General features: G+C 46.1%; 2 protein-coding genes across 2 annotated transcripts in view; both read right to left on the minus strand.

Moving 5' to 3' along the window:
- Positions 1–294: 294 nt before the first annotated feature.
- LOC120057517 (kinase suppressor of Ras 1-like) lies at positions 295–9,370 on the minus strand. The gene is made up of 16 exons (XM_039006114.1): positions 9,123–9,370; positions 8,715–8,902; positions 7,648–7,723; positions 7,442–7,525; positions 7,220–7,281; positions 6,773–6,882; positions 6,483–6,645; positions 5,572–5,620; positions 5,415–5,472; positions 5,051–5,371; positions 4,702–4,898; positions 4,490–4,586; positions 4,241–4,374; positions 3,993–4,124; positions 3,724–3,859; positions 295–3,077 (listed from the first exon to the last, which is right to left on the minus strand). Exons 1-16 carry the CDS (start codon positions 9,368–9,370, stop codon positions 2,931–2,933), a joined length of 2,202 nt encoding a protein of 733 aa, XP_038862042.1. The 3' UTR covers positions 295–2,930.
- A 1,811-nt stretch (positions 9,371–11,181) lies between these two features.
- LOC120057518 (kinase suppressor of Ras 1-like) overlaps positions 11,182–26,594 on the minus strand; it is a 40,089-nt gene continuing 24,676 nt past the window's right edge. The window contains exons 2-4 of the mRNA XM_039006115.1: positions 20,117–20,257; positions 11,924–12,071; positions 11,182–11,681 (exon numbers count right to left, since the gene is read on the minus strand). Of these exons, the coding sequence (XP_038862043.1) occupies positions 11,182–11,681; positions 11,924–12,071; positions 20,117–20,257 (789 nt within the window). The remainder of the gene's footprint in view (positions 11,682–11,923; positions 12,072–20,116; positions 20,258–26,594) is intronic.

A 26,594-nucleotide genomic window follows, 5' to 3' on the forward strand; every position in this document is an offset into this window, starting at 1 on the left:
CAGGCAGGGAGCAGGTCTCGAACCCTCGACCTTCTAGCCCGAAGTCCGGCGCGCTATCAACTGTGCCGCAAAAGCATGCTCAAGCGGCAGAGTCGATTTCCGCGCTTATAAACCCAGGGTCGTTACACTACTCCCTCCTTTCAAAGAGCGCTACCTCGCGCTAGCTTGCGACTTTACGTCTTACAGGAACGCGCTCACCGGCCAAGCACACGCACTGTCGTGGATGCAAGGTCCGATCACTTCTGACACCAGTGTAATGAAACAGGCAGGGAGCAGGTCTCGAACCCTCGACCTTCTAGCCCGAAGTCCGGCGCGCTATCAACTGTGCCGCAAAAGCATGCTCAAGCGGCAGAGTCGATTTCCGCGCTTATAAACCCAGGGTCGTTACAATACCATTGATATCATCAATACATTTACTGCAGTCTTTCACTAAATCAAGCCTATATATTACAATACAATACACTCACTTACACTCACAAACACACACAAATACAAGCACACCAACTGAAGCTGGCCACCACTAACGGAATACACACAAGCGCACACAAGTGGTCATGTTTAAGGAGTAAATTATAGGACACTTTTGTGCCAGGTTCCTGTTCTATTTTTTGGGCGCTGTAAATTAATCTACTATACTACTTGATCTACCTCTCTACAGCGCTCCCAGGCAGAGAGAAGGCATCCCTGCTTCTCCGTGGCTCCCTCTTATGCATTTTAATAATCAGGGCACTCGCTTCATTATCAAATACCTTCAGTCCTAAATAACCAACATGAATCCATTCCCAGTGTGTAGTGAGATGAGAGGAAGATCACATTGCATGATGACACCTCTTAGCTGTGGTTTCAACATATTCATTCTTCATTTATGCAATGAGCTGTTTTCAAATGTACGGTTTCATCAGATTCTACTCAGACAAGCAACACAGAGACATGAGTCAATTCAATCATGCTCTCGCAACTCCTGAGACATTTGTCCTTTCAAACTTCATGGAACAAAAAAATAAACACTGAAAATGATTACTCAAAATAGGAACCAACAACTAAAGGTAAAAGTTTGTATCTTATAATTTTTTCTCCTGTTGAAATAATGTGTACAGGTCGTATGCAGGAGGCAGACAGAGGGCAGCACGGTGACAGTGTCGCAGCGCATGCCATTGAAAAACTGCAGAGAGCTGAAGGGTAAGAGTCAAGAGGCAGTTGGATTACATCACTCAAGCAGCCCGAAGCTTCAAGACCACAATGAGAAAAGAGGAAGGAGTGAATGCAGTGGTCCATTTAGGATAGGAGTTACAACCATTGTTTTGGTCCAGCAAGTGTCTGGGTCGCATCATCTGGGAGCCCCCAGTAGGAAGAACCACATCACAGCAGCACAGAGAGGAGGGAGAGCAGGGCAAGCTGCAGACGGAGCAGAGCACAGCAGAGCAGCCGTCAGCTACCGGGCTCATACCAGAGCACACCGGTCAGTCTCAGAACAGACACCACAAGCCAGTTATTCACAAGCCTCAGATAGTCCAAAAAGCAACAGTAGAAAAAAATGAAGGCAATATGTTTTGAGACGAAGGAAAGAAAGTTGAGGGGAGGTAGCGAAGCACTACCCGCGGCCTCCTCAGTCCAGCACCCTTCTCTCCCACACAACCAGACACTACAGTTTAATAGACATGGAAGATCAGGCTGTGGGTTAGTGGAAGCAGTGTCTGTATCAGGCAGAGTCAATGCTTTGATCAATCCTAAAAGTTAAGGATTTCAGGAGCATGCAAGGCAGACCCAGGCTTTGTTTGTTTTGCATTGCTTATATTTCATAGTGACGGCTACAACCTATATTAGGAAGAGAGAAAACAGAAAGAGAGAGAACAAATGAAACATGGAGGTTAGAGACTGTTAGTGAAAATATAATAACAGGTTAAAATTAAGAGAATGATTTGAGAAGAAGACCGGTACAGTAGAAGAGACAGGTAAATACTTCAACATGAAACAAGGGCCCAGATTTCTGCACCACAGGAATCTCAAATGAGCCTTCTCATCACAAAAACCTCTTTCAGGATTTACAAGCCCATGCAGTGTCCCAACAGACCATTGCAAACACCATGCAAGCTGGTAAGCGCTTCTCTTCCCATTCAAGCTCTGGCATGCTATGCAGGCACAATTTGTTGGGGCATCAGTGGCATCATTACTGATAGTGTTGGCAAAGGACAGCTTGTTTGAAAACAAACATAAGACCAGTAGCTAGCTCCACTAGCAGAGAGTTGTTGAACTGGTAGGGGCTGTTACTGGACAAGTAGTTCATGTGTAGAGAAGACTCCCCCCATGAGCCTTTGAGTGACAGACGTGCAGTATGTAGTGAATGAGGAAGTTACAGAGTGCGAGCAGGAGAGAGATGGCAGGAGATGAGTGAAGGTGGAGAGACAAATCTGGACCAGGTACTGTACACCTAACATATGAGAAGAAAGGGGTGGGGAGGTGTATGGGTACAGAGCAGGGCAGGAAAAAGTCCAGGAAAGGGAGGGACAAAACAATGCTTTTAAACAGAAAAGTGCACTCACAGTCACATCCTGGAGGAGAAAGTTTGGGAAACAGAAGATAAAACAGAAAATTCCCTTAGCGTCACATATAATGGTTCATTTCTAAATACTTCACCATTAGAAACCACAGTCACTCATATTACAGTGGTCAACGTATCTGTAATGGACCGTCAAGAGGGTATGTGGCTCATGACTATAAACTACTACCAAGAGTCAACTCAGTCATCCCCTGCCTAGTCCCCATCAGTTTGACATCAGTGGCCCTAATACCGCACAGCAATCTGGGAGTCATGCCTTCAGCTGAACCCCTTTGTTTCATACACAAGTCCATTCCAGATGAGTCAGAACCCAGTCAGGGGTCAGAGTGCATGGCAGGGCGGACAGGTATGTCCTACTCCCATACCTCCACTTCTAGGATACGTACTCTGCAGACTTCCAGAAGTGTCCAGGGTGGGACAGTCTCCGGTTGAGTTTGGGCAGCTTCTCCAGCATGTCTGCCAGTTGGGTGAAGGTGGGCCGCTCCCTCAGGTCGTAGGCCCAGCAGGCAGACAGGATTTCCTGCACAGACAGGAAGGATTAATGTCATCACTTCATGCCAACACAATGCAGAGATGTATCCTGTAGTCAGCTTTAATTTCTTCTCTACTCTATCAAGGTCATCCCTTAAAAACATAGCATTAGCATGAGCAAATACCCTCACTTACCCTGCTAGGATTAAGAAAGATGCAATTCCCCCCCCAAAAAGTATGAGCATAGATTTCTGCATGATTCCAGCACAATGTGATCTGGCACCAGAGCATGTGAGGGGAGATGAGCGGTTGGAAATCCCGCTCATGCTTTCGGGATACGTATCTTTTCAGATTCCACAATGATTCTTTAGTTGTGGACACTACATCACCACACTCCCTCTCTTGCTCTTGGTCCTAATCTTTGTAAGTCACCTTGATTTAGCACCTGTGTGTTTTATCACTTTCTTTATGAAAATATTTAGTGAACTCCATGACAGTAGCTAAAGCAAGTAGACTACAAATGCATGCTGGGGTGGGCATGCCCTGAGCTCGTGAAGTGAGCGCTACTGGAGCAAAATTGGGGCGGGCGAGAAGGCCTACGCTCCAGCCTTTGGGAATCTCACACCGGGCTCCAGTCAAATTGGGCACGCTCCACTCCAGCTCCGCTCACATAAGTGCTTCCCCCCTCCACTCACCGTGACCTCCTTGCCCAGGTTGATCTCTGCCAGGACCTTCTTGATGCCCTCACCGCTCCCCACCTGCCAGATGGTAGCCTCCACAGGCTGGTTGGTGATAGGCCAGTCCCTGGCTTGGAGCTCGTACCAAATGGTGCTACAAGGGGGCAACCAGCAATATGGTCATTCCCCAGAGCCAGTTAACTGTAAAGTGAAGCAGTCTCAAGGAGAAACTATTCTGCTATTAATGATAAAGAAAAGGTACTTCAGAATCTGCTTAGAGAGCGTACCCAAAGGCGTAGACGTCTGCAGCGTTGGAGAAGGGCAGGCGGTCCTCATTGTTTCCAGGGCTCATCCTGCGTACGATCTCTGGCGCCAGGTAACAGATCCAGCCATGTGGAAGCTTCAGCTCGTTGTCTCGCCTGTGAGCGAAAACACACACACGCACAATAAGAAACCACTGTTAGGAGAACACAGACCCACCGAGTATCCACCAGCTGAGATGATAGCTGTAGGAACCAATATGCCGAGTCCATACCTCCCCTCCTGAACCACTCCAGAGATCCCAAACAGGCCGAAGTCTGTAATAATCACTTTATTGGTGTCATGAAAGACGTTCTTTGACTTCAAGTCCTTGTGGACAATGCCTTTGGCATGCAGGTAGCCCATTCCCTGTGTGGATTAAAGTAAGGAAATACAGTAAATATATATTACACATACTGTATATGTCAACATTACCCATCTACCTGTAGAAATCTGAAAGGACCGAACAAGAATAGAAGTTCACCTTTACAATTTCTTGAGCGATTTGCCTCGTCTTGTTTATATCCAGTGTGTTTTTGGTGTCCCGAACAACAGAATATAGTGTCCTCCCTTTACAGAAACTGGAGAGAAACATTTGAATGAACAAATGGAACTAAACAAGTAAACAACAGCTATGGTGGACTGAATATACCAAAGAGATATTCATTTGGGATGTAAGTTAGCCCCTCCCCCTACCTAGTGATGATGGCGAGGTGGGGCGGGGCCATGCAGGCCCCCATGAAGAGGACCACGTTCTCATGACGGGTCTGTCTGTAGTTCATCACCTCCTTCTTAAACAGCTTCAGGTGGTCCTGGTTGTTCCCATCTATCTCCAGCAGCCGGATGGCCACCTCGCCATGCCAACGCCCCTTATGCACCTTGCCCCAACGGCCCTGGAGTGAAGGAGGGAGTGATTTTAATGACACTTTCAGAAACACACATTCAATGGGTTTGAATAAAAAACACTGATAGTTTCATGCATATGTAGCTCAATCATTGAAAAGGTTATCTCCAGTGAAAACAGTGTGTTCTATTGCCCTCTCACCTTCCCAATGAGCTCTCCCAGGTCCAGCTGTTCGAAGGGAATGTCCCACTCCTGCAGGTAGACGCTGGTCTGGCTGGCCTTACGGGAGATGGGGCCTTTCCAGCGACCACCCCGTGAGCTGGGCAGGTCATCCAACTCATCACCATCACACTCACCGTCCGAACCCCCATTCATCTCACTCCCATCGTCATCTTCCTCATCATCCTCCTCCTCCTCCTCTACTGGGTCTGGGTCTATCTCAGGTTCAACCTCCTCCTCCTCCTCCTCTTCCTCCTGTAGGACATTCATGCATGGCCAATGTTTTTGGTTTTGGGCATGTGTCTGCACATATGTTACAGTTACTTTACACACACACAGTTTCTACCTCTCCGTCCTCATCCTCAGCCAGTTCAGCGTGCATGTCATCTGCTGGTTCAGTCTCACTGTTGGGACGGGTCAAACCACAGTCACAATGTCAGAGTGTTCTGAGTGTTGCACCATTAAAACACTATTGATAAATGAAATAGACAGGCGAGCCTTACACTGTGTCTTGGAGGGCTTCAGAGTGCAAAGTAGTGGAACTGGACACATCTGGGAGAAAATAATACAAATATTCAGTATGCAATAAAACTATTTTTGCTCTTAAAGCCAAACTTGCATCCCTCATGTAGTTTCTTTGCCCACTTATATTGGCCCCTTGCCATAGCAATGTGTTGACAACCACCACCACCACAATATGATAAGACATGCAATTCTGAAACTCCCCAACAGGTGGCACAGAGACCCATCTCCACATGAGATAATGCAGTCTAAATATCACACAGCACAACACATTGTTCCAAGGCATTCACAAATGCACAACTTGCTCATTTAATCCACTAAACCCGTGAGTACATGCAGGAGATAGACAGAGCTGACAGGGTTGGTTGTGGCTGAGGATGTGGGCAGGAGTGAGCGCCGCCCAACAGTGTCTGGGACTGTACCGTAAACTCACCAGGGAAGATAAACTGCTGTCTATGCTGAAAGTAGCAGGCAGCTTAGGGGAAAGAGAGGGAAGAACCAACAAGCATGGAGAGGAAAGAAGGACTCTGGGTTAGAGTAGCCATTAAAACAACCCTAGTCACACCCACCCTCCCAGCCACAGGAGTAACTCTGTGTTAGTGGTATTAATGAAGAGGGAGAGAGAGGGAGGTCGACCACTGCTGCCCGGCCATTCCAAGTCTAGCATTCACTAAACAGAAAATGTGACTCAGGGAGACATTCTGTGTAATGAAGAACACAATGCAAGCATGCACCTTGATAGTGGGAGAATGCTGGCTTAACTGTGTGCAGTGGACATGCTTGTGTGGTTGTTTATATATCCGTGTGTGTGTATATTCATGTGTGTGTTTGTGTGTACGAGCGGTGATTGTGTGTATTTGTATACGTGTGTGAGTGATGGTCAGGGACCTACCTGGGAAGTGGAAGCGGTTTTCCCGGTGGCCCTTGGGCGAGGGGTTGGGGGGCGGGGTGGCACTGGGAGGGTTCTGGAAGGGGGCAGGGGAGGAGGGTGTGGAGGAGGTTGTGGAGGACGGGTTACTGCTGGAGTCCAACTGGTTCAGCACAGGAGGGTGATCCTGAGAGAAGGAGAACAAATACACACTGATCAGAGTCAATAACACACGTGTCTGTCCTAACAGCATCATGCACATGATTATCATCAAAGCTGTGATGTAATATCTAAGCAGGTGTGATTGGTTGTACCTTTTTGGTGATGGCTTTTGGTAGTGTGCCAAATTGTGGTGCTTCTAATGGCCGGTCCACAGGGTTGTTGATGTCAGACGGCACAGACTCAGTCCTCCGGATTTTGGTGACTGGAAAGAAGAGATTGGGATCATAACCCTCATACTTGTTGAATCTATGTAGGCCCTTTAATAAACTACAGATTAACATTTAGCAGGTTGACGTTTATTGGGATCAGTCTTGTCCTGGAGGTAGAACTGAGCGATTTTCTGTTAGATGTGCCAGCTGCAAAGTCAAAATTGTCTATATTGTAAAGATTTATGAAAACAATATTGCAGTTAAGGTTAGGTTTAAAATCAGATTTTATGACTTTGTGCCAGTTAGTGACCCCTCTGCAGAGCTGCCTCCAGTACATGAGTCATCCCAATAAATACTAACCTGCGAAAGTGTGTGGTGTGGAAGGCTTACTTGGCAGAAAGGAGATTCTGCAGGAGGGAGATTCTTTAGTACACTTATTATGGCACTTTAACCTGCAGTCAGGAAACAACCAATCAGAGAACAGCACAGAAAAACAAACCACCAAAACAGGATGAAGTTGTATTTTACTGCATTGTACAGACACTCAACCTAACTCCAGAACATCTCAGAGAGCCTCCACCTCCCCCTCCTCCTCCTCCTCACTTCACTCACCTGCAGTGTTTACACTTCACCCCAAACATCATGTTCTTCTGACACACCTGACACGTCTGGGACAGCCACGACTTGGTGGAAAACCTGCACACAGAATCATCAATTGCTTAAACCATCAATAGTGTTTTGCTATATCTACTGCAGATTGAAAGTATATTTCATATTTTCATCATGGCAGTCTGAGGCTTAAAGGTGTAGTCAGCAACCTGTGGGTGACGGCCAGGCCTATGTCTCTCCTCACTGCCTGTGGGGAGCCGCGACGCAACCCCATGTTATCTGGAGAGAGACAGAGATGTCAAACACTAGGAATCAAACGTAAACCTGACAGAGGAGGATGTGTCTAAACATTGAGTATTAGCGCAAAAACTGCAAATGTTCTATGAAGTTTAGTGGCTAGTATCAAAATGAAATGAGTGGTGCTCAGGGAAATGCTCAATTCTGGTTCTTTTCCCAAACTTCCCAACATTTCCAGAAATCCTGGTTGGAAGACTCGTGGAAGTTCCCAGAATTTTTCAACCCTACCACTTGCTACAGTATGTGCCAAAACCAATGAAAAACATTTACTGACACAAAAGCACACACACATACTCACTCACCACACACACTGTCAACACACACACTCACTCGGTCAACAGACACACTCACACGCTCATACACTCACTCGCTCAACACAAACTCACTCAACACACACACACACTCACTCGCTCAACACACACACACACACACACACTCACTCACTCACTCACTCGCTCAACACACACACACACACACACACACACACTCACTCGCTCAACACTCACTCACTCAACACACAATCACTCACTCAACACACAATCACTCACTCAACACACAATCACTCACTCAACACACAATCACTCACTCAACACACAATCACTCACTCAGTCAGTCACTCTCAAAGATACAAATTTGTGGGAGTATTAGATTTATCTCTAAGCTGTCAAATGAAGTGGAGGAGTAATGTAATCTATACAAGCAATGGGGTCAGCGAACGCTCCTCCACATCACAGTCCTCAGATGGAACAACCCCAGCAATCTACCGACTGAAACACACACTGCCTCTGAGCCAAACTGGGACGGCTACTGTGGCCCTACAGCCAGTTACTGGAAAATAAATCTATTTCTTTACAAAGAGCACACATAGACAAAGGGTCCATTCTATCAGAGTAGTTCACCATGCACTTACCAATCTACTCAAAGGAAGATTCCTTACATATAGCCTAAGTGGGGAAAGTAGACATGTGTGTGAACTCACTCTTGAGGTGGGATGAATGCTCCTCCATCAGGGTAGGGGTGCCAGGTAGGGTGTAGGGGGCAGTGGCGGGGGCAGGGGTGGAAGCCCCGGGGGTGCGGGCAGACAGGTGGGGGGAACGGGAGGGTGAGTCCTCACAGCCATTCCCATTGATCTGAACGTTGAGGAACAACTTATTCTGCTTTGTACACCTGAGGGGAAAAAAGAACACACTGGGACGTCAGTACAGTGGCACGCTGCTGCTCCCACACCCTCATCTCAACACAGTCAACACTGGATTACTCAATGACAATCCCAAATGGGCCACCATACAGATCACCAAAGACAATAATTTAATGGCTATCCTGTACCAGCCATGTTATGCAAGTGGCAGAGAGGAGAGGAGCGAGGCAGATAGGGAAGGAGGGAGACATTAGCAGCAGGTCTTGGCACATGGCAGACTCAGCCACAACCTCCACAACAGCAGAGCACAGGCCAAAGGGCTGAGCGTCCTCTGCCTGGCACTGGGTCAGGAATGCAGAGTGCTGATCCAGCAGCAGGCAGCCCCACTGCCTTCCTGCCTGCTCTCTCTGGGCTCTATACACAGTGGAAAAGGCCTGTGCCTCCCTATGCCCCCGGTCACACTCATCAGTGTCCTCACATGATAGGTCTGTGGTCATATGGTCTACTTCTATATAAAGTATATAGTCTATGTATTAAGCTATATTATCAGTCCTGTTTAAATACTTCCATCTAGTCAGGTTCCATTCATTACAGCTGAGCTTTTCATCACTAATGCTACAGTGCCTTGCAAAAATATTCACCTCCCGTGGCATTTTTCCTATTTTGTTGCATTACAACCTGTAATTTAAATAGATTTTTATTTGGATTTCATGTAACAGACATACACAAAATAGTCCAAATTGGTGAAGTGAAATTTAAAAAATAAACTTGTTAAAAAGAATTATAACGGAAAAGTGGTGCGTGCATATGTAGTGGCCAGAAAAAAGCCATTGCTTAAAGAAAAAAAGAAGCAAACACGTTTGGTGTTCGCCAAAAGGCATGTGGGAGACTCTCCAAACATATGGAAGAAGGTATTCTGGTTGGATGAGACTAAAATTGAGCTTTTTGGCCATCAAGGAAAACGCTATGTCTGGCGCAAATCCAACACCTCTCATCACCCTGAGAACACCATCCCCACAGTGAAGCATGGTGGTGGCAGCATCATGTGTGTTTTTCATCGGCAGGGACTGTGAAACTGGTCAGAATTGAAGAAATGACAGATGGCGCTAAATACAGAGAAAGTCTTGAAGGAAACCCGTTTCAGTCTTCCAGAGATTTGAGACTGGGACGGAGGCTCACCTTCCAGCAGGACAATGACCCTAAGCATAATGCTAAAGCAACACTCAAGTGGTTTAAGGGGAAACATTTAAATGTTTTGGAATGGCCTAGTCAAAGCCCAGACCTCAATCCAATTGAGAATCTGTGGTATGACTTAAAGATTGCTGTACACCAGCGGAACCCATCCAATTTGAAGGAGCTGGAGCAGTTTTGCCTTGAAGAATGGGCAAAAATCCCAGTGGCTAGATGTGCCAAGCTTATAGAGACAGAGACTTGCAGCTGTAATTGCTGCAAAAGGTGGCTCTACAAAGTATTTACTTTTTTTTGGGGGGGGGGGGGGGGGGTGAATAGTTATGCACGCTCAAGTTTTCTGTTTTCTTTTGTCTTATTTGTTTGTTTCACAATAAAACATATTTTTCATCTTCAAAGTGGTAGGCATGTTGTGTATATCAAATGATACAAACCCCCCAAAAATCGATTATAATTCCAGGCTGTAGGGCAACAAATAGGAAAAATGCCAAGTGGGGGTGAATACTTTCGCAAGCCACTGTACATTTACAAATGAACAGGATATTATGGATATGTGTTAGTACTGTATGTGTATGTATGTCTGTGTGGGAAAAGTGTGTGTGTGTGTGTCTGTGTTTCTGTGTCTTGCCCTCTGAGAATCATGCCTTAGAAATGACTCAATCTCAGGGAATCTGTGGGGGATTAGCTCTGGCCTTATACTGAACACATTAAGGCAGCAATGGGCAGGATGTGGTGTGTGTGTGTGTGTGTGTGTGTGTGTGTGTGTGTGTGTGTGTGTGTGTGTGTGTGTGTGTGTGTGTGTGTGTGTGTGAAAAGCCCTGTGCTTCAGTTGTAACATCATAATAAGGAAGGACAGAAGTGTGTCCCATATACAAACCGGTTCCAAGATTTTGAGCATTGTGGAAAACTGCCCAGACACTGGTCATGATGACCTCACATGCGTTGCCAAGCAAAATAATCTTTCAGAAATCTCTTGTCGAGTGGGCCACTATGATTACTGTCAAATGGACTGGATCAGTTGAAATGCTGTGCCTCCAACAACACTGTCAGACAGCATAACCCTTTAATCTAGGTCATAATGGACTGGAACTCTCACAAAGCATGGGGGGCAGGAAGTGACCTACTTGTTGGTGGGCGGCTCCTCGATGCGGTTCCCCAGCTGGGACTCGTGACTTTTGCTGCGGGTCAGGGTGATGTTGGGCAGGAGGTGCAGCACCTTGCGGGAGGGCGGTGGCGGGGTGCATGGGGGCTTCAGCCTGTGGCGCCTCTTGGAGGGCGGGGTGATGGGCGGTGTGGAGGTGTGGCCATAGAGTCGCCCCTGATGGGCGGCGGAGAGGGGGAAGGGGTCTGTGAAGGGGCTGTCAGCGTAAATGTACGCCCCATGTGCCTCGGGACCGGGCATTGCAGACACGGAGCCGAACCGGGGTTGGGCACAGGCGGTGCAGGGGGTGGAGGGAGTGGATGGGGTGGTGGGGGGCCGAGCTAGGGGAGAGGGGCTGTGGGGGCGCATCGGACCCCCCATCCCCCCCGTCAGCTGGTCGGCAGGCAGCAGCAGAGAGCCACTGTCTCGCCGGGTGGGCTCAGAGAACCAGAGTCCAACATCCTCTCTCAGCTCCCCATCTGTAGGGGAGGCACAGAACAGGGTTACAGACCACTACCACACTCCAATCAGTCTTCCACCCCTCAACCCTGTGTCTTCTGTCCTACAACATAACCTTACCCTGGGTGGCACCCTGTTGCTGCTGACGGGGCTAATAGAGCAGAAACAGCCGTGTCCTACAGTCAGTAAAACCCCACAGAGACCCCAGACTGACATGGCAGATCAGGCAGACTCTCCAGGGTACAGACAGACAGACACCCACCTGATTCAGTGGCACTCTTCAGGCAGGAGAGGGCAGCGGTGAGCCTGGCACACTCCTCTGAAGTGGAGCCCAGTCTCCTCATGGTCTCCTGCACCTGAGAACCTGGCATCTGCAGCAAGGCATCCAGGGACAGTTTCACGGGCACTGCCTGGAGAGAGGAGAAGAAAGAGACAAGGTCGGGGGGGTGAGTTATTAGTACGTCCACACAGTATCCAGTCACACCTGTCGTGTCTTTGGCATCATTAAATTAAGACTTTTAGTTTTTATCAAAGATTCTCTGTAATTAGTATTACGCGATTAAACAGATTAATAATGTAACTGTAATTAACTAGGAAGTCGGGGCACCAAGGAAAATATTCAGATTACAAAGTTATAATTTCCTAATATAACCTTTCAGATATTTTCATATCTGATCAATAGTCTTCTGATTAATGAATTATTTATTTTACCTCACGTTAGTCTCATTCCAAACGTCGTAAATTGTTGGTTATCTGCACGAACCCAGTCTTCACTATATCAATCATCCATACATCAATTGTCTTAAATCATTTATTTATTACTAACTAAGTAATTCACAGAAATGCATAAACAAAACAAACAAAGTAAATATGGTTACAAGAAATGATAGGAGAATGTGCCCTAGTGGGCTAAACCGGTATGGACAAAAGGGGAAGTGGGGGTCAACTGAGATGAGACACTACAAAGTTGATAATTATAACAATTGAAATACTAATCCTTTGCACATGAACGCTCACTCATTCGGGAACAATTGCAATCAATATACACTGCTCAAAAAAATAAAGGGAACACTTAAAAAACACAATGTAACTCCAAGTCAATCACACTTCTGTGAAATCAAACTGTCCACTTAGGAAGCAACACTGATTGACAATAAATTTCACATGCTGTTGTGCAAATGGAATAGACAAAAGGTGGAAATTATAGGCAATTAGCAAGACACCCCCAATAAAGGAGTGGTTCTGCAGGTGGTGACCACAGACCACTTCTCAGTTCCTATGCTTCCTGGCTGATGTTTTGGTCACTTTTGAATGCTGGCGGTGCTTTCACTCTAGTGGTAGCATGAGACGGAGTCTACAACCCACACAAGTGGCTCAGGTAGTGCAGCTCATCCAGGATGGCACATCAATGCGAGCTGTGGCAAGAAGGTTTGCTGTGTCTGTCAGCGTAGTGTCCAGAGCATGGAGGCGCTACCAGGAGACAGGCCAGTACATCAGGAGACGTGGAGGAGGCCGTAGGAGGGCAACAACCCAGCAGCAGGACCGCTACCTCCGCCTTTGTGCAAGGAGGAGCACTGCCAGAGCCCTGCAAAATGACCTCCAGCAGGCCACAAATGTGCGTCTATTATATAAACAGCCTTATGGTAATGTGGCCGCACTGTCTCCCATGAGCTTCCCCAAGTTGTAACAAACGGACCAGTTCGTAGCTGGATTCTTCACCGATCTTTTATACCTTCTCCGGAACGTAAACGTTGTTCGGACCTCAAGTTCTGTGAGGTGGAAGAAATTCCTTTGTTCTCTATGAAACTTAGAGTGAAATAGAGTGAATAAAGTGAAACACTCTATCTCTATACTGTGTGGCCATAAGTCAGGGTCTTCCCTAGGAATTTACGACCTCACTGACCACAGCAGCCTAGTTGTAGGGGGCAGGGAGAGGCAGGGAGAGGGGGATGGGGCTTGCTGTACCCAAACAGGGCAACGTCATGACACACCTCTACATACAGTACAACATGTGACAGAGAAACATACAAACTGTATACATCTTACACGAACGAGTATGCTAGAGTCCAACTCGCCTATGCTAGACACAAAGGTTATCATTGTTCATTCTCATAAACCAAAGCCAGCCAGCCCATATGTCCAACTCCAGTTATGTCCACAGAGCAGGACAGGCCAGGCCAGAACAAGCCAGGCCAGGCAAGGAGCAGAGACCAGTAAGTACTGACTGACTGGCCAAATCCCCCTGGAGCCTCCCACCCAGAGAAGAGGCCAGACAACAAGCTGCACGAGGAGGACACAGAAACTCAATTGTGCTATTTTGTAATTTTTTTGCGTTTTGTGTAACTTATTTTTTTAACTTATTGTGTACATTATGTTGCTGCTACCGTCTCTTATGAGCAAAAATAACTTCTGGACATCAGAAAAGCGATTACTCACCGCGGACCGGAATAAACTTTTTCCTTTAACGAGTCCGGCGTGTCCGGCGAAAAGGATATCCTGCTTTCACTGGAACAGGCCCAGATCCACGCCTTTCGCGTTAAGAAAAGACGCCGGAAAACGGGCTGCAGATCGGGCATCCTTCTGAAAATCCGGAGGCGAGCGAGTAAACTCCCACTGCCTTCCATTCTTCTCGCTAATGTGCAATCATTGGACAATAAAATGGATGACCTACGATTAAGATTATCCTACCAACGGGACATAAAAAAATGTTTCACCGAGACGTGGCTGAAGGAAGATACGGACAACATAGAGCTAGCGGGATTTTCCATGCACCGGCAGAACAGTGACGCTACCTCTGGTAAGACGAGGGGTGGGGGTGTTAGTCTTTTTGTCAATAACAGCTGGTGCGCGATATCTAATATTAAAGAAGTCTCAAGGTATTGCTTGCCTGAGGTAGAGTACCTTATTTTTATTTATTTTTAACCTTTATTTAACTAGGCAAGTCAGTCAAGAACAAATTCTTATTTTCAATGATGGCCTAGGGGCAGAACGACAGATTTGTACCTTGCCCCTCGGGATTCGATCTTGCAACCTTTCGGTTACTAGTCTAACGCTCTAACCACTAGGCTACCTTCCGCCCCGCACTAGGCTATAAGCCTGCCGCTTATAATAAGATGTAGACCGCGTAGATACCAAGAGAGTTCTCATCTGTATTATTCGTAGCAGTCTATTTACCACCACAAAACGAAGCTGGCACTAAGACCGCTCTCAACCAACTCTATAAGGCCATAAGCAAAGAAGAAAATGCTCACCCAGAAGTGGCGCTCCTAGTGGCCGGGGACTTTATTGCACGCAAACTTAAATCTGTTTCACCTCATTTCTACCAGCATGTCATATGTGCAACCAGGGGAAAAAAATCATAGACCACCTTTACTCCACACACAGATGCATACAAAGCTCTCCCCTGCCCTCCATTTGGCAAATCATACCATAATTCTATCCTCCTGATTCCTGCTTACAAGCAAAAACTAAAGCAGGAAGTACCAGTGACTCGCTCAATACGGAAGTGGTCAGATGACGTGGATGCTACACTACAGGACTGTTTTGCTAGCACAGACTGAAATATGTTCCGGGATTCATCCAATGAAATTGAGGAATACACCACCTCAGTCATCGGCTTCATCAATAAGTGCATCGATGACGTCGTCCCCACAGTGATTGTACGTACATATGCCAACCAGAAGCCATGGATTACAGGCAACATCCGCATCAAGCTAAAGGCTAGAGCTGCCGCTGTCAAGGAGCGGGAGACTAATCTGGACGCTTATAAGAAATCCCGCTATGCCCTCAGACGAACCATCAAACAAGCAAAGCGTCAATACAGGATTAAGACTGAATCCAACTACACCGGCTCTGACACTCGTCGAATGTGGCAGGGCTTGAAAACTATTACGGACTACAAAGGGAAACCCAGATACGAGCTGCCAAATGACGTGAGCCTACCAGACGAGCTAAATGCCTTTTATGCTCGCTTCGAGGCAAGCAACACTGAAGCATGCACGAGAGCACCAGCTGTTCTGGATGACTGTGTGATAACGCTCTTGGTAGCCGATGTGAACAAAACCTTTAAACAGGTCAACATTCACAAAGCCACCGGGCCAGACGGATTACCAGGACGTGTTTTCAAAGCATGCGCGGACCAACTGTCAAGTGTCTTCACTGACATTTTCAACCTCTCCCTGATCGAGTCTGCAATACCTTCATGTTTCAAGCAGACCACCATAGTCCCTGTGCCCAAGGAAGTGAAGGTAACCTGCCTAAATGATTACCGCCCCGTGGCACTCACGTCTGTAGCCATGAAGTGCTTTGAAAGGCTGGTCATGGCTCACATCAACAGCATCCTCCCGGACACCCTAGACCACTCCAATTCGCATACCGCCCCAACAGATCCACAGATGACGTAATCTCAATCGCACTCCACACTGCCCTTTCTCACCTGGACAAAAGGAACACCTATTTGAGAATGCTGTTCATTGACTACAGCTCAGTGTTCAACACCATAGTGCCCACAAAGCTCATCACTAGGCTAAGGACTCTGGGACTAAACACCTCCCTCTGCAACTGGATCCTGGACTTCCTGACGGGCCGCCCCCAGGTAGTAAGAGTAGGCAACAACACGTCTGCCACGCTGATCCTCAACACTGGGGCCCCTCAGGGGTGTGTACTTAGTCCCCTTCTGTATTCCCTGTTCACCCACAACTGCGTGGCCAAACACGACCCCAACACCATCATTAAGTTTGCTGACGACACAAAAGTGGTAGGCCTGATCACCGACAATGATGAGACGGCCTATAGGGAGGAGGTCAGAGAATTGGCAGTGTGGTGCCAGGACAACAACCTCTCCCTCAATGTGAGTGTAACGGATGTGAAATGGCTAGCTAGTTAGCGGGTACGCGCTACTAGCGTTTCAATCAGTTACGTCACTTGCTCTGAAACCTAGAATTAGTGTTGCACCTTGCTCAGCAAGGGCCGTGGCTTTTGTGGAGTGATGGGTAACGATGCTTCGTGGGTGTCAGTTGTTGATGTGTGCAGAGGGTCCCTGGTTCGCGCCCGAGGTCGGGGCGAGGGGACGGTTTAAAGTTATACTGTTACATTGATGCTGTTGACCCGGATCACTGGTTGCTGCGGAAAAGGAGGAGGTTGAAAGGGGGGTGAGTGTAACGGATGTGAAATGGCTAGCTAGTTAGCGGGTACGCGCTACTAGCGTTTCAATCAGTTACGTCACTTGCTCTGAAACCTAGAAGTAGTGTTGCACCTTGCTCTGCAAGGGCCGTGGCTTTTGTGGAGCCATGGGTAACGACGCTTCGTGGGTGACTGTTGTCGATGTGTGCAGAGGGTCCCTGGTTCGCGCCCGTGTCGGGGCGAGGGGACGTACTAAAGTTATACTGTTACATGAGCAAGACTAAGGAGCTGATTGTGGACTACAGGAAAAGGCGGGCCGAACAGGCCCCCATTAACATTGACGGGACTGTAGTGGAGCGGGTCGAGAGTTAAGTTCCTTGGTGTCCACATCACCAACGAACTATCAATGTCCAAACATACCAAGACAGTCGTGAAGAGGGCACGACAAAACCTTTTCCCCCTCAGGAGACTGAAAAGATTTGGCATGGGTCCCCAGATCCTCAAAAGGTTCTACAGCTGCACCATCGAGAGCATCCTGACCGTTTGTATCACCACCTGGTATGGCAACTGCTCGGCATCTGACCATAAGGCGCTACAAAGGGTAGTGTGAACGGCCCAATACATCACTGGGGCCAGGCTTCCTGCCATCCAGGACCTATTTAATAGGCGGTGTCAGAGGAAACCCCATAAAATTGTCAGACTCCAGTCACCCAAGTTATAGACTGTTTTCTCTGCTACCGCACGGCAAGCCGTACCGGAGCGCCAAGTCTAGGACCAAAAGGCTCCTCAACAGCTTCTACCCCTAAACCATAAGACTGCTGAACAAATCATAAAATCGCCCCCGGACAATTTACATTGACCCCCCCCCTTTTGTACACTAGCTGTTTGTTTGTTACCTGTGCATAGTCAGTTCGCCCCCACCTACATGTACAGATTGCCTCGACCTGCACTGACTCAGTACCGGTGCCCCCTTTATATAGCCTCGTTATTGTTATTCTTATTGTGTTACTTTTATTATTACTTTTCACTTTGGTCTTCTTGGTAAATATTTTCTTCTTCTTGAACTGCACTGTTGGTTAAGGGCTTGTAAGTAAGCATTTCACGGTAAAGTCTACACTTGTTGTATTCGGCGCATGCGACAATTTTTTGATTTGATTTGACTTTTTCCACATTTTGTTACGTTACAGCCTTATTCTAAAAATTATTAAATAGTATTTTTCCCCCATCAATATACACACAATACACCATAATAACACAGCAAAAACAGGTTTTTATATAAAAAAAACTACTTAAATATCACATTTACATTAGTATTCAGACCCTTTACTCAGTACTTTGTTGAAGCACCTTTGGCAGCGATTACAGCCTCGAATATTCTTGGCTATGACACTACAAGCTTGGCACACCTGTATTTGGGGAGTTTCTCCCATTCTTCTCTGCAGATCCTCTCAAGCTCTGTCCGGTTGGATGGGGAGCGTCGCTGCACAGCTATTTTCAGGTCTCTCCAGAGATGTTAGATCGGGTTCAAGTCCGGGCTCTGGCTTGGCCACTCAAGGACATTCAGAGACTTGTCCTGAAGCCACTTCTGTGTTGTCTTGGCTGTGTGCTTAGGGTCATTGTCCTGTTGGAAGGTGAACCTTCATCCCAGTCTGAGGTCCTGAGCGATCTGGAGCAGGTTCTCATCAAGGATCTCTTTGTACATTGCTCCGTTCATCTTTCGGGGGGGAAGGGGGTATGCCTGCTCCCCGTAAAGTGCTGATGTCAGCCTGGCTAGACCAGGACAGGTGACTCACTGGCCAGGTCTAACCCTCACTCACAGTTCAACACAGGTGTGATCACCGAGCCAAGAGGAGAGGAACACCTTGTTCACCCCCTACTGGCCTGAAGCATATTGTGTGGGTGAGAATGAACCCTGTCACCTTAGAGCTAAAACCATTGTCTCACCATCCTCAACAAGCTGAGAAAATTTTTCTGGAAATACTGTATGTAAGGCAAGAACATACTCCAGAGAGGTTCCTTTTCGAGTAACAAAAAACATTCAGTTGCTTACAGATATGTTCGAATATCGTTCCGGGTAACATGCAACGTGTAGAAGCAGGCTCACCCAGTTGGAAGGCTTACAGGAGGGCTGTCACAAGGAGGCTTTTTGCATCACTTGCAATTAAGCCCATAAGATACACACAGACCTGCAAGAAGCTCTCAACCTAATGTCCACAGATCAGCTGGTTATGTAATATTATGTACATAATGAATACAAAGAGACAAGCTCCCTTCTTGGCTGAGTACACCCCCAAACAGTGAGCGTGCAGGCATGCAGCACTGGTGGATTCTGGGTCAGCTGTGCCTTCATGGTTCACACCATAGAGATCCTAGTATTGTAATTCCTAATTCTATGGTTCACATTGTCACTGAAGTGGGTCACAGCACCCAGGATGCAGCAGCAAAACTGCTTGAATGGCTGACTGATGGGAGTTGTACTGTAAAAGGAACTTGTTGGATGGAAGACATCATAAAGCTCCACTATAAGCACAAAAGCCCGCTGGCATCCCTGGTATTTAGTAGGCTGCATTTCTGTCCTATCCTGCTTGCCGTTTGTTCACAGGGCACAGACAGACCACTGGCCAATGAGTAAAAATAGAGCAAATGATGGAGGGAGAGCATGAGAGAGAGAGAGACAACGTAAGAGAGATGAGAGAGAGAGAGAACGTAAGAGAGAGAGCATCAGAGAGACAACATGAGAGAGAGACTGCACATTCTGTGGATTGGGTGGTGCTGTATCTGGGGTTCATCCAGAGTGTGAGGAATGTGACAGGAGACTCTCAGCTAAAACAACACTGGTAAGTGAACAACAGAGCACCACTCTGCCCTGCCCTCTCCAGGCCTGGCCCCAGCCTAGCCAGTACATAATGCGCGTGCCTGGGGAGACATGCAGATACAGTAAAGCAGCAGCCAACAGTGGTGTGGTTGAGAGAGAGAGAGAGAGAGAGAGAGAGAGAGAGCGAGAGAGAGCGAGAGAGAGAGAGCGAGAGAGAGAGAGGAGATGAGGTTGCACGTCCTGTTAAAACTAACACAGCTCAAAAACTTAACTTCATCGAATCACGACCCGCCATAAGATATCAACAGTGACACCGGTTGGCTGCTATTTAAATTATCTGTGCCATTTGAGAAAGAAATTCATCGCTGCGTTCTAAGTACACATACTGTCCACATCATAGAAAGTAGCATAAATATAATAAAAAAATTAAATATCTTAATTTAAGATGATAGTAAATTAAGCAAACTCAGATTTTTTCAGAAATCACATACTTTTCACGCACACACTTCTAGGACTTACCTCAATGAGCTCAGGTCTCAGGTTGATGGTGCGCAGCCAGTCCCCCAGCCGTGGGTAACTGTCCAAGGCCTGAGGCCTCTCTGCCTCTGGCACTTTCCGCTTACACTGCAGCTGCTTACAGATGTACTTCATCAGCTTTACCTGCAGGGGGCAACAGAAAGGGCCACACAACAGATAAGGTAGGGGCAGGTTAGTGAGAAGAGAGGAGATGAGCCTGGATAAGCTAGCTGGGAGCAGGCCAGGGCCGGGGTCTGTAGGATATCTACTACTCTTCCCTGTGTTGTTGTCAACTGTGTAGTTTAGCGTGACAGGAAAATATAGGTGAATTGAAAAGAACCATGAGCCTAATGGACAGTCGAACATAACTACAGCAATTATGGCCTGCACAATTTGTATGCACACTCGTTCTTTGCAGAAATAGTACATAGAAAACATGAAATACCAGGGATACATTAATTAGACATTTTAATCACGCTCTGATTATATGTTGCTGAATTCTTCTCTGTGCGTCATCCTTGCACATGCAAATCATTTAACAACTGATTAACTAAACAGAAAACCTACAATAGACACTATATTCACTGGTAAATGAAAGCCAGAATAAGACAGCCACTGACAATGCCAAGCCATGTTTACAGTATGTCTATGCTGGAGTTTTAGCCTATCCCAAGACCCTTATCAAATATTGGACAAAGCCCAAAAAAATGTAATCCTATAAAACACACAGGGCTGCCCAAGAGACAACGAGGGAATGTGCTTAGGGCTGTTACGGTGATCGCAGTACCGCCACACCGGCGGTCACGAGTCATGACGGCAGTCAAATTCCACGTGACCGTTTAGTCATGGTAACTTGGCTTCTCAAAGCTGTGATGCTGTTGATGGCCATTAGTAGCCTACCAAACTTGCTAACTACCTGGTACTCAGCACTCTATTCTCATTCTAAATCACTCTGACATCAATGCAAATGTAATCGAAAATCTAATCAAACACTTCATGAGAGCCCATGAGCTCATGTTTTGCAACATTTCTATAGGCTATGCAATTGTATGAGAAAACAGAGTTGATGGCCTTTATTAAAAGGAGGATGTTCCCATTAGCTTTCACGGGAAAAGTGTCCTCCATTCGCTATTTAAGTGCATAGATGACATGTATTTTTCCCCACTGCCCCTGTTTTGAGACAGGTGCATGATAATGGTCCATTCTAAATCAAAACACATTTGACACATTATTTAGTATATGTAAAGACAAGATTAAATCAATAATATGTAATTGGGCTAACGAGTGGTGCAGCGGTCTAAGGCACTGTATCTCAGTGCTAGAGGCATCACTACAGACCCTGGTTCAATTCCAGGCTGTATCACAACCGGCCATGCTTGGGAGTCCCATAGGGCGGCACACAATTGGCCCAGTGTCGTCCGGATTAGGGTTTGGCCGGAGTAGGCTGTCATTGTAAATAAGAATTTGTTCTTAACTGACTTGCCAAGTTAAATAAAAAGTTACAAAAAAAGAACAAAAAAATGATAATCTGATGGGTGACAATATTAGCCTATCACTTGTGAATGATATATTATCACTTGTGAATGATGCTTGTAAGACAAGAAAGAGCGCATGGCTTTTTTAGCGGCTTTTTCTAATCATAGCAGCACACCTCATGTAGCCTAGCCCATAGGCCTATATGTTTTGATAAGGTTTGTATTACAACTACTGTGGCCAAATAACTTGTTAAAATGAAGCACAATCCGGGCGTAGAGCATAACTGGTATACATAAGCAGCGCGTGAGTTTCAGGTTTGGGGAAGATCATTTTCACCATAAAAATGCATCTTTATAAGAAAAGCATTATATGCATAATCTCATTTGCAGTCACTTTTGAGAATGGTGTTTTCCCGCTAATTGATAGCATTTTGGAACATTCGCGCTTATGGATTTATTGTGATGGTGTAGGCTACATGGATTTATTGTGATGGTGTAGGCTACATGGATTTATTGTGATGGTGTAGGCTACATGGATTTATTGTGATGGTGTAGGCAACATGGATTTATTGTGATGGTGTAGGCAACATGGATTTATTGTGATGGTGTAGGCTACATGGATGTATTGTGATGGTGTAGGCTACATGGATTTATTGTGATGGTGTAGGCTACATGGATTTATTGTAATGGTGTAGGCTACATGGATTTATTGTGATGGTGTAGGCTACATGGATTTATTGTGATGGTGTAGGCTACATGGATTTATTGTGATGGTGTAGGCTACATGGATTTATTGTGATGGTGTAGGCTACATGGATTTATTGTGATGGTGTAGGCAACATGGATTTATTGTGATGGTGTAGGCTACATGGATTGATTGTGATGGTGTAGGCTACATGGATTGATTGTGATGGTGTAGGCTACATGGATTTATTGTGATGGTGTAGGCTACATGGATTTATTGTGATGGTGTAGGCTACATGGATTTATTGTGATGGTGTAGGCTACATGGATTTATTGTGATGGTGTAGGCTACATGGATTTATTGTGATGGTGTAGGCTACATGGATTTATTGTGATGGTGTAGGCTACATGAATTTATTGTGATGGTGTAGGCAACATGGATTTATTGTGATGGTGTAGGCAACATGGATGTATTGTGATGGTGTAGGCTACATGGATTTATTGTGATGGTGTAGGCTACATGGATTTATTGTGATGGTGTAGGCTACATGGATTTATTGTGATGTTGTAGGCTACATGGATTTATTGTGATGGTGTAGGCTACATGGATTTATTGTGATGGTGTAGGCTACATGGATTTATTGTGATGGTGTAGGCTACATGGATTTATTGTGATGGTGTAGGCTACATGGATTTATTGTAATGGTGTAGGCTACATGGATTTATTGTGATGGTGTAGGCTACATGGATTTATTGTGATGGTGTAGGCTACATGGATTTATTGTGATGGTGTAGGCTACATGGATTTATTGTAATGGTGTAGGCAACATGGATTTATTGTGATGGTGTAGGCTACATGGATTTATTGTGATGGTGTAGGCTACATGGATTTATTGTGATGGTGTAGGCTACATGGATTTATTGTGATGGTGTAGGTTACATGGATTTATTGTGATGGTGTAGGCTACATGGATTTATTGTGATGGTGTAGGCTACATGGATTTATTGTGATGGTGTAGGCTACATGGATTTATTGTGATGGTGTAGGTTACATGGATTTATTGTGATGGTGTAGGCAACATGGATTTATTGTGATGGTGTAGGCTACATGGATTTATTGTGATGGTGTAGGTTACATGGATTTATTGTGATGGTGTAGGTTACATGGATTTATTGTGATGGTGTAGGCTACATGGATTTATTGTGATGGTGTAGGCTACATGGTTTTATTGTGATGGTGTAGGCAACATGGATTTATTGTGATGGTGTAGGCTACATGGATTTATTGTGATGGTGTAGGCAACATGGATTTATTGTGATGGTGTAGGCTACATGGATTTATTGTGATGGTGTAGGCTACATGGATTTATTGTGATGGTGTAGGCAACATGGATTTATTGTGATGGTGTAGGCTACATGGATTTATTAGACTTTTTAAACGGTAGATGTTACAAAGGTCTGCATCAGTGGCTTGTAGGCTGTGTGTGGAAGCCAGGAGATGCTAAACGTGTTTATGTTAATTAACGGTAAATTACCGTGAGACCGGCAGTTATTTGCTTGACACATCACCAGCTGACAAAATGTCATGACTGCCACAGCCCTAAGCGGGCTTTACGGTCTTTGATGTTTGGACTGTGGTAGAACACTGGGGAGATTAAGCAGTTTCAGACACATGTATGCACACCCACACGCACACACAATCCTTCTCCCATAATGTGAGGAGAAGCCAATCTGAAACATTAATTATTCTAATCAGACAGACACACATTTATTAATTCTACAATGTGGCGTTTCTCCTCCATATATGTTCTCACCCAGGCAGGCAGATATCTGACTGGATTTTATTTTACCCTCCCTCTCTCCTTTTTTTTGCTTCGCCTCCAGCAAGCAGGGCTGTCAAGTAGATATAAATAGCTGTTATTATATGGAAGGGAACAGCGAGCTGGCCTTCTCATGAGGGTGTCTGCACCGCTGGCATGGCAACCAAGTGTCATTGGAACATTGCAGCCACTGAAGGCAGGGGCATAGTGACATCACAGTCCTGGAAGACGCAAAGTTCACAGTGAGGCTAGCAGACAGCCATCACTGGACTGGCCCCCGACTAAACATACCTCCCCCTCAGTGACCATGTATCAACATGTCAGCCCATGAGCTTTTGTTTTTCTAGGTGCTAACCCAGGTATCACATTGTTCTTTCATCTGTCAAGACCGTGGGATCCATTTTTTTCGATTAAAAGACGTCATAGGCTGTTCACATAATAAACAAAACAGTGAGGATGCTTACATTGCAGAATATGTGAAAGCACTCCACCATGATCATCTACAAACAAACAGAGCACTGGCTACCACATTCATTTTCCAGCTCTGCAGAGAGGCTGGACAGAGAGAGACAGGCCGGACACAGACAGGCGGCTAGGGGTGAGATGATATGCCCCCCCCCCTCCTCCCTTCTCTCTCTCTCTCTCTCTCTGAGAACAGGTAGTGGCAGCACCTCCGTGTTGTGGTGGCTGGTGATGACGCAGGGAGCAGGGCAGTCTGAGGGGAGAGGAGGCCTGTACAGCTGACACCAGGGAGGAGGGCTCGCCCGCTGAGACGGCCCTTTCACCAGCACCCAGGGCAGCAGCTTGCTGACGCACAGCAAGCCATGTTACCATTGGGGCCGCTGGCCATTAAGCCAGTCATCCTTTTCACACACACACCAACCCCCCCAGCCGCCTGTATCTGCTAATCAGCACTTTAATAAGTGAAGCCTCAGTAACTGGCATCTAGATTCAGGGATGCCAAGTCCACCTCATCCTTCACCACAAACACACACAGACCCCCCCCCCACACCTAGTGACTGCTAAGATACATGCCCCCTCCCCCCATTGCTCCCTTCACCTGATATCTGATGTACTGATAAAGATCACAACATCTCAAGCCCTGTTGTGTACCATTCAAACAGCACACCTGACACCACTGCCCTAATGGTGATTGTGCAAATGAACACTGGGATATCAAGAGATGTTGTATGGAACATGACAGTGGAAAAATAAAACAGATGAGAGGGAAGCAAAAAAACAATGAGCAGGCTGGACGCTCACGTGGCATGTTAATGACAGTCTGAACATAGTGGTCTGTGATATAAACACCTCAGAAGTTGTCCAGAGGATGTCTGAAACTCTAGCATTACCACTACCTACTGCTGTACTTTAATATAGCAACATTATGAGGATATGGCAGGCTCCACTCCTTGTTCCGGCCTTCCCAGGTGACTACCGGATGAGTAACTCACAGCACCGTGGTATTAGTTTGCGCTGGCCTGGCCTTCTCAACTCTGTGCAGTGCTGGCTCCAGTATAGTGTGTCTCCTTATCTCCATCTGGGAGTGTCCATTACAGCAGGACGCCTTGGGCTGCAGGCCGCACCACGTGGCCATGAAATGAGCAGCGCACCGCCAGGTATCACTCTACTCCACCCACCAGCGTAGCCGCAGGAAGATGCATTTCACGGTCAAGTCTACACCTGTTGTATTCGGCGCAAGTGATAAATACAATGTGATGTTTTGAGTGGTGGGTGCTGGAAGGAGGGGTGTGCGGGGGGAGAAAAATCCCCTTTATAGTAAAGCATTGCATGCATCTATAATCGCATTTGAGTAGTGGCATACAATGGAGCTTACATGTTTTTGAGGATGTTTTATTTTTGCAGGGTCTGGGGGAAAAAAATAAAAAGGGCCATTGCATTTAATTCAGAAGACAGAGTATTTTTTAATACCACACAAATGCCCAAATGTAGGCTACTGTGCAACTGACTATTTAGATAGGATGCAATTGTGAAACTTTCTTAATTGTTTTTGTATTTAGAATCATTTGTTTTATCACCATCATCATTATTATTATTGTAGGCCTACTTATTAATCTAAACCAGTTCTTTAATTATGCCAAAGGTGTTGTTTAATTCTGTTGGGACATATTCATTGGCTAAATTAAGTTCGAGCTGTCTTTTTAATTGTGCTCAGTATTTAGTTTAAGACAGGTTATAAGTAGGCCTTTTGTAAAATAAATAACATTTGCCTATTGCTGTCATTTGTTGGGTACAGTAGGCAATAGCCTTCATTCGTAGGTTTAAACCAGTTCAAGTGTTTTGTTGCTTCTGTTGAGCCATTTTCTTTGGACAAATTAAGTTCCAGCTGTAATGTTGTGTTTGCTGTGATATAATATCTGCTCATATTTTCCAAATAAACGAATGGCTCGACTTACTTTTGACAATAACTTTTGTGAAGGTTTGGTGTGGCTATTAGCCTATTACACTGCAGGCTTATGATATGAAGGCAGTGCACACCTG

Source organism: Salvelinus namaycush, chromosome 12, assembly GCF_016432855.1.
Source record: "Salvelinus namaycush isolate Seneca chromosome 12, SaNama_1.0, whole genome shotgun sequence".
Classification (NCBI taxonomy): Eukaryota; Metazoa; Chordata; class Actinopteri; order Salmoniformes; family Salmonidae; genus Salvelinus; species Salvelinus namaycush.